Source organism: Halyomorpha halys, unplaced genomic scaffold, assembly GCF_000696795.3.
Source record: "Halyomorpha halys isolate HHAL.00 unplaced genomic scaffold, Hhal_1.1 Scaffold978.1, whole genome shotgun sequence".
Taxonomy (NCBI): domain Eukaryota; kingdom Metazoa; phylum Arthropoda; class Insecta; order Hemiptera; family Pentatomidae; genus Halyomorpha; species Halyomorpha halys.
Window position 1 is genome coordinate 410244 of NW_027105627.1, and position 20907 is coordinate 431150.

Sequence of the window (20907 nt, forward strand, 5' to 3'; positions counted from 1 at the left end):
TTTACCTTAAGAAAACAAATATATGCAAAGTATATAACAAATTTTATTTACTAATATCTTTATTACATCAACTAACGACACTGTTATCGAATATATTTTCTTTTTAATTTTAGTTTATACTTGATTAAATTTCTATGATATCAGCTGATATATTCTAGTATTGATATAATGATAAAAGGAATCTTTCAGCGATTGAAGCTCAGTCTGTGTGCATAGGCAAACAACCATCGCCGCGAATTCCCTTATATTATTTTTTTTTAAATTATTATTGTGTGCTTTTGAGCATTCTGCTTATTTACTTCTCATTTTGGGAAAAACATTTCGCAATACAGAGATCTAACAATCCTTTCTGAGATTAACTGAAATATAGAAGCCATATTCTAATTTTTTCAAAGATTTTTTATTGCTTTTTTATGTTAGGATCCACTAACAATGAATAACTGATTAAAATGAAACTAGGCCGAACAAATATTGGGGTTCTTGATAACGCGTCCTAGGAGGACAGAAAATAAATAGTTTACGCAATTTTAGAATTTTTTTTTATATTATCATATGCCGCTTTTTTTGTAGATGTATTTAGTGGTTATTATATACCAATCTACTTATAGAAAAGAAAAAAAGAGTGTTGATTTTATTAAATAGGTTCGGTGTATTCAAAATTACAAAAACCAAAAGTTTCTTTAGAATAGACTCTCAATACTTTCATTTTTTTTTTTTTTTTTTTTTTTTTTTTTTTTTTTTTTTTTTTTTTTTTTTAGTAAACCCAAGTCAGATCTGGGTTTTAGCTTCTTGAGGAGCCCCGAAGTATGAATTTTCGAATAAATAAAAATTAAATTTAAATCTGTACCGCTACATCCATGAAGGGTCAGTACTTTGTAAGGAAGTACTGTTACAAAACCAGCGGTTGTGCAAGGAGATGATTTGGTCAGAACCACGCTCGGTCGCCAGATTTTTATCCAATTAAGGGTACCCAATTTAATTGGCTGTATGGACCCCAGGAGGGCTCCAGAACCCACAAGAGTTGCCTCACGGCTACAGTGTAACAGCAAACAATTTTCTGCCCAGCCGGATTAGAACTCGGATCCTTAGAGTTTGTAGCCACGTGCTTTACCCCTTGGCTACCGCTCCCCGAATAAACAAATTGCTAATTTTGGAGGATTTTTTTTTCTGCCCATATCCAGAATTCACAAAATAAATTCATAACTCCTCACAATGTCATCTGAACCCAACGTAACTACAACTGTTGGAAAGATGTATTTCAGATTATCCAATCCATATAAATGTCTTTTTGATTTGATACCTTAATATTGAAGAAAAAGTAGTTTCAAATAAATAAAAATTTCTTCAGTGTTTTATTTTATATTTCTGGTTCTAATTCTGTTTGTATCATTACGTGCAATTTAGACGTTCATAAGCCTCTCCTAAGTTTCGTGTAGGTTAGTGGACTCGTGATGGAATGTTAAAGGCCCAAGAAGGCGAAAATTCGGATAAAATGTTTTATTTTTAGCTTACTATGGAAATTTGTTTTTAAGGTTTTTTCGAGATGACTAAAAAAACAAATAAGTTTATATATTTTTTCTTTTCATATTTCTCCAGACAAACATAATATATCTCACTTTGCCTTAAAAATTAAAAATTAAATCTGTACCCCTACAACTTATGAAGGGTAAGGGAGTACTGTTACTAAACCAACGGTTGTGCAAGGAGATGATTTGGTCAGAATTTTTACCAAATTTTTACCCAATAAGAGGTACCCAATTTAAGAGGCTGAGTGAACCCCAAGAAGGCTCCAGAACCCACAAGTGTTGAATTACGGCTACAGTGTAACAAAACAATTTTCTGCCCCGCCAGATTCAAACTCGGGTCCTTGGAGTTAGTAGCCAATCGTGGGATCTTTTTTTTTTTTTTTTTTTTTTGTGATTCAGAATAACTAATAAAAATTTTCCGTCGTTTTAGATGAGTTTAAATTTATGCGAGAAACCGCTTCCTATATAGTAGGCCAGAAAATACTCTCTTTAATAAATAACGAATCAGATCCATCTTTGGCTTCCTCAGAAATCCTTTACTACGTATTTTTCGTCTTTAAGGCATTTTTAGGGCGTTAAAAAGGAATAATACTTTCTTTTTGTAGAATAAAATTTTTTAAACTCTCCCTTAATATGTTCTTCGTAAACATATAGGTGAAAGAAAAATAACACAACTATTTGATTCTATACTGCCTCAGGCACTACATAACTTCACTGAATTATGTTTATTTATTTCGTGTATTCATTCATTTGTTTTATAAAAAATCAATTTTTTTTACCCTAATTAGTTTTCGAAAAATATAAATGATGTCTTTAAAATGCAATGAGCTATATTATTTTTATTTTTTAAAAAGTTTCTGAATCTAAAATTTCTTTAAAAAATGCTTTCCACGTCGGTTCCTAAAATTTTACAAAACGTGCCCACCACTGTTCGATCTAATCAGGGAGTTTTTTTTTTTTTATCACGACGTGTTTGTGAAATCTTCTCTCGTAGCTGTTGTGTCATTGTATAACCACCATATCTTCCTCACTGATTTGAGAAATCAGACTTGAACTTGACTAAGATTTTTTTTTACAAGATATAAAAAAATGAATGATTTTGGCCAAACGACTCATAATAGTTTATATTATAAAATAGTAATAATTAGAAAAATATGCATTCATTAAAATGCCCCGTTTATCCAGAAACATATAGGTTATTTCGGATACCAGACATAATCATTAAAAAGTAATTTTTGGTATCAATAATACTATAGAAACAATTTGAAAGTATTTAAATATTTAATTGATGTACAATATTAGATAATATAAAAAAACTGAACTCGTTTTCCAACGAATAAAAATTTTATATAATTGCCATTAAATACAAATAATCTATATTTAAAATAATAGATAAAATTGTACATAAGATACCCAATTAGCATACATGTTAAACATAAAAAAAAATTACTTGTGCCATTTTGTATAAATTCATCTTAAATTACATAATTAATGTTAGAAAAAAAGAAAATTCACAAGATTCCCAACTAATTTTCAATTCATTTATTTTGCCAGTTAATTCTAAAGGTTTATGTCTAATTGTAGAAATATTTCGGGGGAAATGCACTCTCAGAAATCAGATCATCAATGATTCACTCACAAAGAATCATTATGATCTGAAAACTATTACACGACTTCATATACTTTTTTCATGATCCATTTAGAGATTAAAATATTTTTATATTTGTTCCATTTACTAAATCCTCTTCATGTAGACCATTATTGAGATATCAAGTAATAATTTATGAGATCAAAGTTAAATTTTGTGTGGTTAATTTATGAAAGAGAACACATTGGATAAATAAAACATGAAATAACTTTTTGAAATGTTATAAACATTTACCATGGTAATTTAGGAGTGATTTTTTAAAAAGAAATTAAGCTTTTTTATTTTTTCAAGCATGTAAATTACAGTTAAAACGAGCAATTTCTTTTAAAAGTGATATTCAAAAAGCATCGTCACTCTGTTGGTGAAATGATAATGACAAAAAAACAGATGCGTGTAATTAAATTAATCCATCTCGTGACTATTTCATATTAATTGCAATTAATTTTATAATGGCTTTTCATGGCTAATAAAAAAAAAAGCTGAGTGATGAACTGAAAATAAAAGTTAAAAATAAAAGTTCAACATTTGTTCAGTTAAGTTTATAATTTTTGTATCATTTATCATTAACATTTTTTTTTTAATTTGGATTAAAAATTAATACATTCTTCCTTTACGATACAATCATCATCACATAATATAAATGCTCTTTTGGCCTGATTTTGTAGATGTATAACATTTCAGGTTAAATGTGTTAAGAAAGTTTTTAATATCCAAATCTTAGAAGATGGAAACTGCAGTAGAACTGCTTTACCAGAAATGAGTGGTTTAATTAATAAGGGAGTACTGTTTCTTGACCTTCTTTTGTAAAAAAATATGATTATCAGGATCAAACTCAAGACCAAATCTTCTCCTCGAACCATTGAAGGGACTGGTACGCACTTTATAAATGAACTTTCTCGACCCACATTGATCCAAGCTGACCAAAAAAAAAATAATAAAATAAAAAAAAATTAAATAAAACTAAAAAAAAAAAAAAGCGAAATTCCGATTTATCGTCACAAGTAATGATAGAAGACTCAAACAATATTACAATATTACAAAATTATATAGGGGGAGAGGTTATCGAAAGGTAACCAACATTTTCATTTCATGGTATCGCTACCAAAATTGTAAATAGGTCATGAAGCAGTTGCTCAGCTACAGAACTAACTACAGCTACTTGCAGGAAGTCCCTCTACTACACACAGCCCTAAATAAAAATTTACATACCCAGACCGGATTCGAACAGGCGTCGTTGCATTTTTGAGGTTGCTAAGATAACGCCTAAGCTCCCTTAGCTGCTACAGCCTTGCTTCTACAACTACACTCAAAGATAATGCTAGATCTCCATGATTTCTACAATTTACTGTCCAGTTTTCACCTTCGTTCTAAAACATTCCCATTTTTCCCGTACAAGCTCTGTTATCTGTTATGTCTTCCTTGTGGGAGGTAATCAGATACATTGCTGCTAGTTGACCGACTTTTAGGATCGATTGCCTACCCAATGAGGTATCCTAATCCCAATCCAATTGGATTTTTTTGGTCATAAAATGCTTTTCTATAAAAGGAAATCTAATAGAAAAGTTATTGTAACGTGAATACTATAGTTAGCTTACCGGTAGATCTGGCAATGGCACCAATGAGAACTGGCGGGATGGCCATAATTACGCATCCAATAGCGGCAACGTAGGATAAGATCTGAGCCCTGCCTGCCGACTTACTTGACAGCACTCTCTGGAAGTACACCTGCGAAAATATAGAGAAAATATTATAATATTGTTATATATAACCTACATGCATTATAAATTATGTCCTAAACTTTATCAGAAAAAGTCTAGAGTTGTTGATAGATAGTTCAACCCTCAATTGGTAGAAAGAGCCTTCGACTTCTTGCTGATCAAATGAAAAGGAATGGTGGCTTACGATAAAAAAGAATGGTGGCTTACTACTTCCCATTTTTTTTTTTTCGAACCAGTGTAGCTCATTTCGGGAATCTTCATTCCGCCCACTGTACCCGCTACTATTTCATTTTTTACTTTTCCTAGCAGAGCTTTGTGAAAGAAAGAAATTCTTTTTCTTATCTTTGATTTTTTTTTTTTGGAAAAAATGGCGGCCCGACCTTGAGGACGTAAGTGAATGTGGTGCGATGCATGCACCTCACCAGATTTTTTAATAAATAAATATCTGTAATAATGTATATATTAAATTGTATAACTACAACCCATGAGGGATGCAGTAAGGGAATACTGTTACTAGAACAAGGGTTGTACAAATTAATGGTACTCACTTGGTACTTGTATGTACCACCTATGTTGTAGATTTGGTTCATGGCTACAATAACAGGATAAATAATTATGTACCACACCCGGATTCGAACTGGGTCCTAGAAGTTAGTGCCTTATCAATGAGCTGCTGAGCCACACAACTCCCATATATATATAACCTTTAAGGTTACTATGCTTTTTAGCAATTAATCATTTAAACTTCGATAAAGTATGTTGTGTTGTAGCAAATTTGGTTGGACTCACAACCCTGAATGGAAGCATATATGTAAATTCCATCTATACAACCGAATATCAAATGTTTAGCTATCGCAAATCTTGATTCCTCTTCATCTTAAAGTATCTTCAATATTTCAGCAAAAATATCCGTTTCGAATGATATTTCAATTTCAATTCTAATTTCCGAGCTTACGGAGAATTTAAAATATATATTCTATAATTGCAGGTGTGCAAGAATTCGTTAAAACTCTGATCAGGTCATGTTGATGCAGGGGCATTGCACTTCGTCGTTTGGTATTCCCGTATCATCCTCTTGCTTCATCGTTCTTAATGTCCTTTAGCATCTTACCTACTTACAAAGAGGCTATCGTTTCCTAACTTATAGCCAATGATCCAGACAGCCTTCCCAATGAGAAATAGAAGCTATTTTAATACTGTGACAATATATCGAAAGTACTTAGATAGTGCAATTCCGATTAACCTAGAATTGGAAAATGAAATAGATTGGACAGAAGTTCGAATGAGTGATACACATAAAAATTGTACTATTTTATTTGAATTACAATTTAAGTAAGTTAAGGCTATTAACTGGATGCTAAATATTCGATAAAGTATTTTATACTATAGCAAACCTTTTTTCGATCATGCTATTTAATGAATTAATTAATTAATCCCATAATTAGTAAAGTAGTAATTGAAAAATAAAATTAGTTAAATTGAGCAACATTGAAAAAGTGGCTAAAACTGGAAATCAGCGTGTACTGCCTCTCCTACCCATCATGGTAGCATTAAAAAATAAAATAAATATAAATGTTATAATAAATGTTTTATTACGCAGTTAATATAATATTGTTTGATTTACTACACACCACAATACTCATACTACAAAATGTAATAGAAGGGAATCATTTATAATTTATAATTTATTACTGATTTTTTTATTGATTACCTATAATTTTTAGTTCACAAAAACGTTAATAAAGTCCTAATTTAGACACATTTTTTTAAATTTTTGAATAAAGATAATTTTAAACATTTACTTTTCTAATATCTACCTGACTCATAGCTTTAAATATTTAAAATAGCTTTATTCTTACTAATTGGATGAAGATGGAAATTAACTTTTAAAATTGAGCCCCGTAGAATTTCGACCAAATAATTTATTAAGATAGGGGCTTTAATATAAATGAAGAAGAAACCTCTTCACTAACCGAATACTTTATTGGCCCGGTTAAGAGTCCAATCCTTTTAAGATGATTGCAAATCAAAAATTTATCAACTTTAAACGTATTTATTTATAAAAATAATCGATACCGTTTTTACTTTTCGTTTAGTAGTTTCATATCGTCGTTTAAGCTGTGATACCTTGCAAGTCTGAAAGAATTTTTTTACCGTTTTTAAAAAATAGTAATAAGCATATGTTTCTGAAGACAGAAAAAAACATGCCGCATGTTTAAATATATGCATCGTAGGGTTACTTAACAATATTTAAAAAAATTATTCACTTTTAATCTTAATATTATTAATGCTACCTCGGACTACGTCTGGACAAACGACTTACCTGGAATCCTCACACAACACTGAAAAGAAAGAAACTCCACGTCAATTTCGACTATTACAGCACTTACTAGTCAAAGTCTAAACTTCCAATTCGTTACAAAAGACTGATATCTACATGATTAAGTTCTATCTGGAAATACGGAATTGAGCTTTAGGGCTCCACTAAACCTTCCAATTCCTCTCGTATCCAAAATCCTTCCTAAATCCTCAATGCTCCTTACTTTATTACAAATATAATCATACATAAGGACCTTAATGTTCCATATATAACTGATCTAGCCCGAAACAGATATCAATACTTCCATTATAAACTCCCTAACCACCCAAACCCACAAGTTTCTAACCTTGCTTCCTTTTCCATTCCTGACAATATTCCAAAGCGCCTGAAAAGAAGATGGTCACGTGACCGGCTAATGTATAAACATTTTTAGAGTGCTACTAATGGTTAGAATCTCTACACGCCTGTGTCACTACATTATAAACATACACAAAATTAAATGGACTTGTTTATTAAAAGAATAAATCACAGAACTCAATGAAAAAAAAACATATAATGATTAAGAAATTCTTTGATGTTTACCTGCCATGGAATCCCTCCTAGGATCAGAAGTAGACCTTGATCGAGATAGAAGCCGTACTCTTTGGAGTCTACGCTCCCGATCCAGTCCACTTCTTGGCTGGACAAAGGCTGAACGTGTTCGTTTGCCCAAGCGAACGGAACGCACATCCACTGCAACATTAAAACAGTCACCTCTTTAGTTCGGATTACATAATAATAATGTACCTGTAATATTAAAAAAAAAATTAAAACGTATCGCTACAACCCATGTAGGGTAAGGGGTTCAGTACTTTGTAATGAAGAACTGTTACTAAACCAACGGTTGTACAAGGAGGTGGAATACGTCTGAATAATGCTCGACCGCCAGATTTTTACCTAATTAAGGGTACCTAATTTATGAGGCTACGTGGATCCCAGGAAGTCTCCAGAAACTCACAGTGTAACAGAAAATAATTTTATGTCCAGCCGGATTCGAACCCTTGGAGTTCGTAGCATCATGCCTTACGACGGTGTCACCGCGCTCCTGTACTCATAAAGGGGCCTCTACATGTTGGCCGAGCCATGGCGAACTCAGACATACGCGAGCATGTGGATGGGTGGCTTGGCTTGGTTGGCCTAGGCTCGTTGCCGAGCCGTCGAGAGTCGGTTTTTTGGACACAGATCAAAGGGGTTCGTGAGGGCGCTCGTGTAGCATCTACACCATTGTTCTTTGTCTAGTTGCAACTGAGAGCTTTTAAGAGGTTAAAGGTGTTTGTTGGTACTTTTTATAATAAGTTTTATATTTAATCTTATTTATTTATATTTAATTTTCTTTTTTTGTAATAAAAATAATACAATCCAAGTGCAATGGCTGAAACCACTAGTACATCCGCCACGTTTGCCTCTCTGAATAACACTGACATGTGGATGGTCCGCTCTTTGTTTGCCGAGCATTTGTACGAGTCTCCGATCCGTGGCGAGCGGCCAACATGTGGATCCGCCTTAATATAGGTAATTAAAATATTTACTCCAATTAAAAAGAGGTCAATAACGTAGAATGTGCTATAATAAAATATAGCGAAAGACAAAATTACTGGATACTTAGTTGAGATAATTAAGTGAGAAATTTCAAATGATTTAGGTATACCAGTACGTTGTAGCCGAGGGTGAAGAGACGTCACCTTAACAACTGCTGATTCCGGCCAGGGCGAATTAACCTTTTTTCATGGGAGGTGATAAAATAAAGGAGGTGATTTGGTCAGAATCACGCACGACTTAATTTTTACATTTCATGAGGCTGGGTAGGCCCCGGAGTGCTTCTGAACCCACAGAGCTGACTCACTGCTACAGTATAAATGAAAATAATTATCTTCCAAAGCCAAAACGCAATAACAATGGTGTATAAATGACAATAAATGTAATTTCGATCAGATCTAAATCTAAACTCGAATCCTATTATCTCTTGGAAGGTCCTAGTCTATTAATACCACAAAGAGTGGGGTCCCATAAATTAAAGACAGTTATTAGGGTTTTATTAATAATTGTTAATTAAGGTGAGTCCTTTACGTATGGTGAACATTGAATTTCATTGGCTTTATACAATAATTCTGTACTGTTAAGTTATTGCTTAATATCTTCAGTGAAACTGTGTTTTTAATAACTATAATAACAACAAATAAAAATTATAATCTACCTATATAAAAGGTTTATATATTTTTTTTAAATTATCTTAATCCTGGACCCAGATCTGTATAAGAAAAAGAACATAAATAATTGCTTATGATCTGGCATATAGCTTAGGTATATAAAGAAGTTCCATTTCTTATTTATAAATTTTACATTTCATTGGACGATTGAGGTTCAACAAAGTGAAGAAATAGTTGATATTTGGAAGAAGTTAGGGAAGAGGCATTACGGAGAAAAATTGAAAGGAATTCCGCAAGAAGAAGGAACGAACAAGAAAGGATATAGTCAAAGGAAGCAGTTCTATGTAATGGAGTATAAATATTTATTGGTTGGGTTCTAGTGTTCAAGGAATAGATAGAAGAACGTAAGGTAAGGATTTCAGTGATATAGGAAGGTTTATTATTTCCTTAGGATTGGAATGGGAAAGAAGCAAGGAAATATTGCTTTCGGAAAGAAGGATGAAACCACTGTAATTCAATATAAGAACCACAGATATGTTTGGGTCTGTGATCCTTGAAAATAAATCACATAACGCTATTCTTAAGACGCCTTAATTTTTCTAAATTCTTTAGTGAGTCTCCTATAAACCAAGGAACCGTAATAAAAATGAGGGAGGGATTTTTTAAGGCAAGGATTGCGAAATCAACAGAACTTGTTGAAGATAATGATGGATTTTCTGGATATTTTGGACACAGGATCATTCCATTAAAAGTGTTGGTGAAAAGTGACTCCCAGGTTTTCAATACGGTTATGAAGTCTTGTTATAAAACTTGAAGAAAGAAATAAACTAATTTGGTTTATATAAGAAATTGTATTATATTAGTACAATACATTATTGCTATTGTATATGTGTTAGTAAAAAAATATTAATATAATAATTAATGTCATAATAATGTAATAAAGGTATGCATAATAATAATATGAACCGCTAGGACCCATGAGGGTCAAGATTGTGAGCTATGCATAGAATTTCTATTAATTAATTAAGATTATAAGCTATAAATATAAACCACTTAATAATTTAACAGTTAAATTATTATGTGTAAATATTATTTATATGTATAAATACACAATATGTATTTTGTTTATTTTATAATACATGCATATATTATTTTTTATAATATACATGTAAATATGAATATTAGCAGATATTTTATCTTTTAATTAATTTTTTTTTTATATGAAAAAAATTAATATTATCAAACTTCCTATAAAGAAAATTCAGAAAATTATTATTGTTAGTTTAAGTTTATTTGATTTTTTATCATTTTTATTTTATTTTTATAAATTATTAGAAGTTAGTCACCTTATGGACTTATTATTTTATTAATTCTAAAATTTATTTTATATATTCTGTTAATTATTGTTGTTCATTTTTATCTTTACAATTTTATTATTTTGATTATATTTTATGAAGTTTTATTTTACTCTAAGGCTCTAAAGCCCAATTTTGACGCCTGTAATATTATTCTAAAGGGACCAATCCCAGAAGAAATATAGGTTATTATTATTAAAGTATTGTTGGATAAGGTGCTATGGTTATCAAAACCAGATACCATTACAGTAATATAATAAAGTTTAAAAAATCAATTCATTTTACATTTCTATTCCTTTTCCACACTTGTTAATTTTTAGCCACACTTAAGAAAGAAAATTTCAACATCAAGCGACTAAGTTGGTACCATAACTTGAAGGAAGAGATTTCAAGCTCTAGGTGAAATAGGACCAAGTTATACACCTTACGAAGCTTGGCGAATGAAGTTACGACTTCGTACAATCTTCTTCAGCTTATTTGAATCACTTCCTTGTATTCTTCATCATACCAATCTTGGTCTGTTCATGTAATATAATTTCCTTCGTGTATTTTAATTTTTATATTATTTTATTTTTACTTAAAACTTATTTTATTTGTACTTCGAAATAATTTTGTTACTTTATTAAAGACAGGAAAGTTTCAACATGACGACATTACGGCTCATTTGACATGATATTATTAACCATTAGACTGCTTTCATAATTATCCAAAATGTTAATAAAAAAAAATGAAATTTATACCATTACAACCCATAAAAGGTGAGGAGTGAAGTAATTTAAAAGAAAATACTCTTACTAGACCAACGGTTGTGCAAGGAAGTGATTTGGTCCGAATCACTCTTCACCGCCTGATTGTTACTCAATTAGAAGTACCCACCCTGGAAGGCTACCGAATCCAAAACTACAGTGAAACAGAAAATAAGTATCTACCTCAGCCGGATCTTCGGAGTTTGTAGCACAATGCCTTACCTATAAGCTTCCCACTCACAAAATGCATGTTATGAATCGGTATATTTTAGAAGAGATGAAGGGATAATATAATAAGATTAAAGTACTTTATATTAGATTTTATTAATTTAAAAAAAAAGTATGAACGAGATTATACTGGAATACATTGCAGTGGTTCTTTTTTAATTAAACGAGTTCTATTCATTTTTTTATAATCTTTTTTCTTTCCTTTTTTTCCTCCTTTGTTTTTTCATTATGTAATAGTTTTTAATTTAAAGGATGACGTCAATTGATTTATGAGGCCGAAAAAACCTGTTTCTAAAGGAATAGAAAATTTTATTTTTCTCTATTTACATTCAATCCAATATTTGATATAAATATACTGTTTTTTTATTCCTTGAATGTCCTTTTATATCGAGGCTTGGGGCAAGAATTTGAAGATAATAATTAATAATAATATTCCTTCTTTATTCTGGGACTGATCCCTTTAGAATAATATTACAGGTCTCAGAATTATGGTTTAAAGCCTTAGAGTAAAATACAAACTGAAAATGAAATTATAAACCACGATAAGTATAATTATAATTATGAATTTGATAAGATAAAAAATCAACAATAATAATTAACACATAAAATAAAAATAAAATAAAACTATATATCATATTATAAATCAAATGGTGACTAACTTCTAATAAAAATGAAATACAAGTAAAATAAAAATAATAAACAAAAGATGAAATTACTGTAATTATACATATTTACATGTTTAAACAAAAATAAAAATTATGATATACAAGAGAAAACTTATATAAAAAAAATTTCATAAAATGTAATAAAAAAAAAAAAAGTAAAATAAATTTTCTTTATGAAGGGTTTTGAAGATTGAAGGGTATTAGAACAACGACTGAGGGAGGGAATAGAACACCATAGGAAAGAGGAACGGATGAGGAAAGATCTCCACAAGGCCGCGGTTCGATAGGCAGCTACATATGAAGGGGCTTCTACATGTTGGCCGCTCGTCACAAATTGGTGGCTTGTACAAATGATCGGTAAACAAAGGAACCAGATCGGCAACGAGCTTAGGCCAACTCGTACCAGCCAAGCCAAGCAACCCATCCCCATGCTCGCGCATGCCTGAGCTCGCCACGGCTTTGGTAACATGTAGTGGCCCCATAATCCCGTGAGTGGGTGTTGCGGGAATTCACTGAGGATTTAAATTGAATGATATCAGAAACGTACGATGAACGGCGGGATTGGATAACTTGGTAAAGGAAGGAAGCAATGTAATATTTACAACGGTAGAAGAGATAAAGCCACTCCAACTATAATCATAAAATCGGATTATAGAGGCATCACTGGGAATCCCGAATATGAAGGGTACAAAGCAGTTAATCAACCGTTTTAATTTTGCCTCGAGATTCCCAGAAACAGCCCCATATACCGCATAAAAATAGTCAAAGTGGGTAAATATTAATGAAGTAACCAAGAGCCTACGAGTTTCGAAAAGAAGTGTTCAAAATTACTGTGTAAAATTTGATTTTATTAATTTATCTGAAACCATAATTCCAATATTTTCACCCATGAAATTATGGAACATTGACTGTATTAAACTTTAAATAATAATTGATGAATTCACGCCTTAAAACAAAGTTTGCCTTTGTTGCCACAACTTAAAGTTTGCCCCAAGAACTTTAATTTTTAAAAATCCTACCCGAACCCTGACTTATAAGTGATCCATTTACGTGCTACGCGCAGATAATGAGTTCTAAACCAACCAATAACATTTCATTCACCTTTGACTCCCACATTATGTTGTGGTGTTTGAAAATAATACTCACTAGTTTAAACTAGCTATTAAATTTTACTAAGTACTGTTGTAGAGTTTGTGAGGTGTTTGTTGGATTTTTATGTTTTGTAAAGATTGCTGTTTCATCTGCATACGTCGTTTTTAGAATGTTAGAACTACAAGGAATGTCGAGTGTGTATATAATGTTAAAGTTGGTTAACTATTTAAATTCTTAAGTGAATTACAAAAATACGAAAATTTCGTGTAATTTATGTTCTAGTGACATAGATTTGTAGTGCTTTAGTCAGTGTCGTTAATGTATACTTGAGTGATGAGTCAAGAATTCAAATTATTGGCCTTTTATTATGTGCGTATGTTATTAGCTTGTCCAGCTTTTTATCGTATAATTTTTTTTAAAGTCGTTCTTTAAATTTATGAACCTCCGTGGCGTCTAAAAAGAAGATGAACACGGGACCTCCTAATTGTTTTTTTATAACTTTATTGAAATTTACAACTGTATATTAGATAATACATTTAGTAAATATCGTCTTACTTAAAATGGAGTGTTACAGGCGTGTAGAGCAACTACCCATTGGTAGCACTCTAATGACATTTTACATTAGCTGGCCATCTTCTTTTCAGACGCCTCGGAGGATTGTCAGGAATGGAAGAGGATACAAGGCTAGAAACTAGGGGGTTTGAGTGGTTAGGGAGTTTATAATGGAAGGAGTGATATCTGGTTCGGGCTAGGTCGGTTACATAGGGAACATTAAGGTCTTTCTGTATGATTTTATTTGTGACAAAGTAAGGAGCATTGAGGATTTTAGGAAGGATTTTGGATTGTAAGGATTGGATACGAGAGGAATTCGAAGGTTTAGTGGAGCCTTAAAGCTCAACTCCATATGTCCAGATTGGCCTTATTACAGTCATGTAGATCAGTCTTTTGTAATGTGTTGGAAGGTTAGAACATTTGTCTAGTAAGTGCAGTTTCCGACCTCCTAATTTAAATTAATGTTTGAAGTGCAACCATTGGGTGGTTCCTTCCCAAGATTATCATATTGTGTTCTGAAAAATTTTGTGAAAAAACAACATTCTTGTTGTATTTTTTTATAAAGTTGCACATTACTATAAATAAATATAAAAAAATATGAACAATTTTCGCACCAAAGGAAATGAAACTTTGCCCATTGGGAGTTTCAAGAATCAAGTCCATTTTCGATAAATGATTTTAAAATGTATTCATATTTACGAGTACCTATTTGTATCGTATTTCTGTATGATAATTTATCCTATTAGAAAACGATAATATGTCACACCATAGGGCAAAATATTGGAATATGTATTGTATAAATAAGCGAGGAAACAATCAGATGCTATTCTTCTTATATGGTTAAACCATGTTTACAGTGTTCCATATACATTGTGTATAATATAAATATTGTATTGAATTATGATTCAGTTTGTTTACCTACTTTGTTTCATAAATGGGAGGTTATCTTTGTTTTATTAATGCTACCATTCAACGGACCAAAAAAGGAGCAACCAAATAATATTTTTAAAAAAATACAAAATCCAAGATAAAGTTTACTAACTGAAACTAAGATTTAAGCAGTTTGAGATTGCTTATTCAGGTAAAGATGTAAAATTATTAATTATATCTCATATCAGCTCTTTCGTATTTTGATATATAGTTATGATTCTTTAATACACGCAAGACTTTTTAAAAAAAAGGAATTTATTATGAATGACACATACAACAAATCTTAAACTAGCATAGTAACGTTCTAATTAAGGGCTACAGACTGAGAGAGCTTTGATTGCTCGGTGGGGTTTATAAAGGATCAGCAAAGATCTTACTCAGCATTCTTAGTATAAGCACATCTGGTACCTATAGCTATATATATTATTTTTTTATTAACTAACCATTCTTTGTTCAAGTTATTGCGCAAAGAACGAGAGCTGAGGTGGGTAAGGCAAAGAACTAACTCAATTTCGAATCCAAGTTGAAGTAAAAAATTGTTTCAACAATCACGAAAACTACGAAAAACCTTTTCAGTATCTTCAAAAAATGATTCTTGGAACCAGATTTTGGACTTTTTTTATATTCTGAGATTTAGAACTTAATAAAGAAGTCAGAAACATCTTAAATTTATATCTCAACCTCTATATATTACAAATCAAAGAGCTACTAGCTTAAACTGTGTGGACACTTGGTATTTTTATCCTACATTCATAAATGTTCGAGTTACATCTAACTGGTCATTATTTAAAAACCTAAAAATTAATGGAAATTCTCACGATCGGGTGTTCTCTGAATATGGGGTCATTCAAAATTTCAGCGATGAGATTTCGTAAAATAATCACGGACCGTGGAAAGTTATGTGGTTATGTTTTTAGATTTTTGGATTCTATGTATCTTTAAACGTAGAATCAAAAATCATTTTCTGTGACCAAGCAGTCAAGACTATTTTCAATTTTATAAAATTTTGACTATTTTTAGGACTATATAAAATTTTAAATTTTGTAATTATCTGTAACTTAATAACTAATAATTTCTTTCTTTCAACGGTTATATTACGTGTTATTTAACTGTTTTTCTAAAAAAAAAAAATTCCTATCACTTCGTTATAACCCGGCACCGAAACTGTTAATTACAAATTTGACTTACCTGGTTTCAGAATGAAATATCTCAAATAATAATCCTTAACCACGGTCACATTACTAAATATGTTCGAGGGTAGTTTTGATGTCCTACCTGGAGTTTCTAGTTAGTAGAGGGAACCATACTGCCAGAAAGTTTAATGAAGCGTGTAACGAAGGCAGAGTGAGCGAATGCACCGCTCAGAGGAGGCTCAAAAAAGATATTCAAGCTTTTATCTTTGAAGAAAGAAAATGCAGTTCTGGATGTTATGATGACAAATATTGATTAATTTCTCATATAAAGAGTGTACAGTAAATCTAGCAATATTTAAGGAGGTCAAAGTAACCTTATTTCTTATTAGCTTCAGAACAACGGCTAACTAGTAAGTTTGGTTTTTTATTGTTAATAATAATTTGAATTTTTATTTCAAATATTTTTATATTTTTTTGGTCTTAAATACTTTTTTTAAACACCCGCATTGCCTAAGTAAGAATTCTTTTTCGAAGAGAACATACGGCTACTGATTTGTAGAAAATCAAAGAAATGTGGAGTACAAGATTAAAGTAAAAATTTCTTCAATAATATCTATGGTCACATAATTCTAATAAATTACTTAAATACAATGCCTTCTCCGATTTTAGGCTTTCCAATAATCTTGAACAGTAATTATTTAATGAAGATCATTTGAAAATATGACTTTAGTTCAACAAAATTGGTAATTTTTTACAATTTTGCGACCGTATGGTAAAAATTTATTTATTATATTATATTAATAATTAATATTTATAATTGCCATATCATATTTTTATTAGTATTGATTACTAATATATTTTATTCATGTCAAGTATTTAGTGCCTGCTTCGCTACTATATATTTCATGTATTTTATTTTTTCGAATATTCCTTCCAGTTCACACTTTGTATATAATGTGTAATTATATCGTTAAGATTGTAAAGTTGACCTACATTTACCTACATTCCTAAACTCGTAGTTATAAAACGCCTGCAATTGAATTTGGCAAATCACTTAAGAATTGCTGGTTTAAACGACCAAAACTGTCGTAGGCGCAACTTGCACTTCAATATTTAGTCGTATAGGAGCTGACACGCTAAAATGCAGTTATTTAAATCAAACTAAAATTTTAAAACTTTAGGACAACATTATCTTGATTAGGAACTGATTTAATCTGGAAATAATTTATCAAAAGAAAAAAACAATCAGTTACATTATATCAAAACAAATATTACGAAATGAATGACTGAAAATATATTTTAACGTTTATTATTAGAGTTCTACCAATATATAGTTTCAATCCAAGAATGTATTATGGCACTGTAACATTACCAATATCACATTTATTTGTTTTATACTTACGTTATGGAGTTTTAAATTTTAAAACACTTTTGTCAAGTAATGCTTTTGTCAAAAGCGTTATTTATGATACTTTCCGATTATTTTCTTCTTGAATAGTGAGTTACCTTCATACTTCTAATATTTTTTAATAATACAATCTTCTAATAATAATACAATTTTCTGTATGACGTTTTGGAGCGTTTGTCCATCTTCTTCTAAATATAGTAGGAATTTTTCTAAAAATAATCACTTCTGTTATTACTACCTATTAATTATTTTCATGTATATTATTAACTAAATCTAAATTTTATTAACATTATTGAAAAATTAACCAAAATTCTTGTTCTTTACACTTGTTAAGTGTAAAAATTGACAATTTTTTCACAAATTTTACTATTATTGTTGTCTTGTCTAGAACGTCATTAAGAAGAATGCATTACTAATGTGAAATTAATTTAAAATATTTCAAGTATGATGGCAACTCATTATTTCAGAAGATAATGAACTTTTCAAAAGTACATTTAGATCATGCTAAGTTGCATTTTTCAAACACTTCCGTTTATTCCCTGCGGTTTAGGCTCGTTAATTTTATTTTTTTCAGAAATATTTTCGTGAAAAAAATTCCTTGTTTTGGAAAATAATTTGATAAAACTGTTAAAAAATAAAGTCAAAATTTACGAAAAGCATGTTCATTGAGCTGACTGATTATATATAAAGACGATATTTTTCACCACTCCACTTGTTGATTGAAAAAAATACTTTCTCATGACACATAACATATGTATCATGACATTTAAATAAAAATTAACTAATACTGAATGAAATACCACTACTGCTAAGCTATGAATTTTATTAATTTATTTTTATTTAATTATGAAGTTCATTATAATAAAAATAAAGTTTAGTACTTTGAGATTTTTTATTGAGGAAACCGTGAAAGTTTTGAAAACCTTAAAAGTATCTGACTCAAACAGAGGTGCATCCTATTCAAAACAGGGAGTAAGATCCTCCTTCTAAATTACATTTTCATATATATCACTGTTGATGTATATAAATTATGATGAAGTAAATTCATAGCGTTATTCTCTATCGGTTGTGTGAAAAAACTATGTATTTCATAGACGCCAACAACTAACGAAATATCTGACTTACTTTCGCATTTAAGTGACAACAGAAGTCAAAAGCAAGTCTAGCACTAAATATTACATTAAAGGATTTGGTTCCCCATCTCGATAACTAATACGATGAAAAATCTTTTAGCAGACTATAATGCAACACGTTATTAATTGACAAGTTCATTAGGGTTTATCCCTTCTTCAGGAAGTTCATCTACGGGGGAAGGAAATAATTGACTCGACGCGCTTTACATTGGGAAAGGCTCGTCCAACCGACATCGGTGTGCTGCTGGAAGAAGAGATGAATTTGGGATGGACCGGGATGAGGTACCCTGATAGTACAAAAGCCGGGATGAAAAAAAGGCAGTTATCTCACCCCAATTTTTGATTACTTTAATAAAAACTATGCATAATTACTAGTCAAAATTGATGAGTCTGCCAAGTATAAGTAGGAGAAATAAAAAATGGCGGCTGTTTCAAAACCTTAAAAAAACATTAATTTTTCATTCGGAGCTCTATATCTTAAAAACTACCAACAATACAAGAAAATCTAAGAGAACATTATTTAAAGAAGAGTAAATTTGCTGAAATGTTATCCCTAAAAGAGCTATTTACGTCCAATATTTCTCGAGATATAGCTTATTAAAAAGCAAAATTTATTAAAAATCTTCTGATAGATTAGTAGTTAGCTAATTTATTTTGAGAAATCTATATCTGAGGAATTATTAGACGTACTGATCCCTATTAGCACTCAAATTAAAGCTAGTTTAATGGACTATAAGGAAGTTTATGACCTTTACTTTCGTAGGAATAGTAGTTTTTACGATATTCAAATATGAATATAAATTTAGCAAATTAAAATTTGTCCGTACAACTATAAATCCATTTATTTTAGCAAATTTCATGTAAACTATTACTCCTACGAATATAAACATCATAAAATACTTTATAGCTCATTAAACCAGCTTTAATTTGAGTGCTAATAGACATCTGTACGTCAAATGGCTTTTGAGATATAGATTTTTCTAAATAAATTCACTAACTACTGATCTTTCAGTACATCCCATACAACATTTTTATGAAATGTTGCTTTTTAAAAAGCTATATCTCGAAAATTATTTCACATAAATAACTCTATTAGGGCTCATATTTTAGAAAATTTGCTCTTCTTTAAATGACGTTCTCTTTGGGTTTTTTTTGTGTTGTTGGTATTTTTTGAGGTATAGGGCTCCGAATGAAAATTATATTTTTTTTATCGCTTTGAAACAGCCGCCATTTTTTATTCCCCTTGCTTAGTTTACAAATATACTTAGTTATACAAATACTTAGTTTTCATTAAAGTAATCAAAAATTGGGGTGAGATAACTGCCTTTTTTCTTTTCTTGGGCTCTTGTACCCTGACGAATGCAGTTGCAGGCGAAGCTCACGCTCATCCAAGTGTTGGGCTGGACCAGTCATGCTTTGTAAACGTTAATGTTCACATTAAATTACCTAAAACCCTCTATTTATTAGGGCTTACGAGGTATCACAGCCTAATTTTACTTTTATGTTCCTTTTATATCAACATTTTACTAACGGATTCCTCTGTATAACGGACGAAATCCTATTCCACGTGGGTGTGCGTTGTAATAACAAACATATTTGCTGAACGTGATACAGCACCCTGAACTTTCTCAGGACATGTTTGCAATGAATACCTGTTACTGTATTTTATACCTGCCTATCATTATTATTATTTAAACATCTGGACGATATAAGTGGATTTTGACTTCCTGAAGAAACGTTGTCAAGCGTTTCTGTGTGTCGTCAGCCAATTACGCAAAAGTGTAATTTGTCATCATATCAAGTCTCACCATCGTAAACTTGTTCTGCCCATATTGAACCCCAACTGCCCATACTGAATATTTTTACGTAACTAACCCATATAATTTTATTACTTCTTTATGGATGAATGAATTAATTTAAAAATATATACAGATTTCAGATTATTTTGTAATTTTATGTTATTTTATAATGTTAATTAATTGTATTATATTACGTTATTTTATTTTATTACCTTAAGTTATAGTTATGGAATTAGTTGATTATTTTGAAAATCTGTTGAAGTGCGCATATCACACCTGCTTCTAGTTGAAATTAATCCTCACTGCTTTGTACAAATGGTTCTTAAAACGGACATTATTTCGTTGTTTTTTTTATTTAATAAATAACAATCAAAATTACTAAGGAAATTTATGTGGACCACATTAAAAACACGATTTTTTATTATAAACTATATACTACATAACAATAAACATTTTTATATTATTTTT

The 20907-nt window shown here is 30.7% G+C and overlaps 1 protein-coding gene across 1 annotated transcript in view; it reads right to left on the minus strand.

The window, feature by feature from the left end:
* ChT (choline transporter) overlaps positions 1 to 20907 on the minus strand; it is a 101423-nt gene that overhangs the window by 31389 nt on the left and 49127 nt on the right. The window contains exons 7-8 of the mRNA XM_014431500.3: positions 7795 to 7944; positions 4770 to 4899 (exon numbers count right to left, since the gene is read on the minus strand). Of these exons, the coding sequence (XP_014286986.1) occupies positions 4770 to 4899; positions 7795 to 7944 (280 nt within the window). The remainder of the gene's footprint in view (positions 1 to 4769; positions 4900 to 7794; positions 7945 to 20907) is intronic.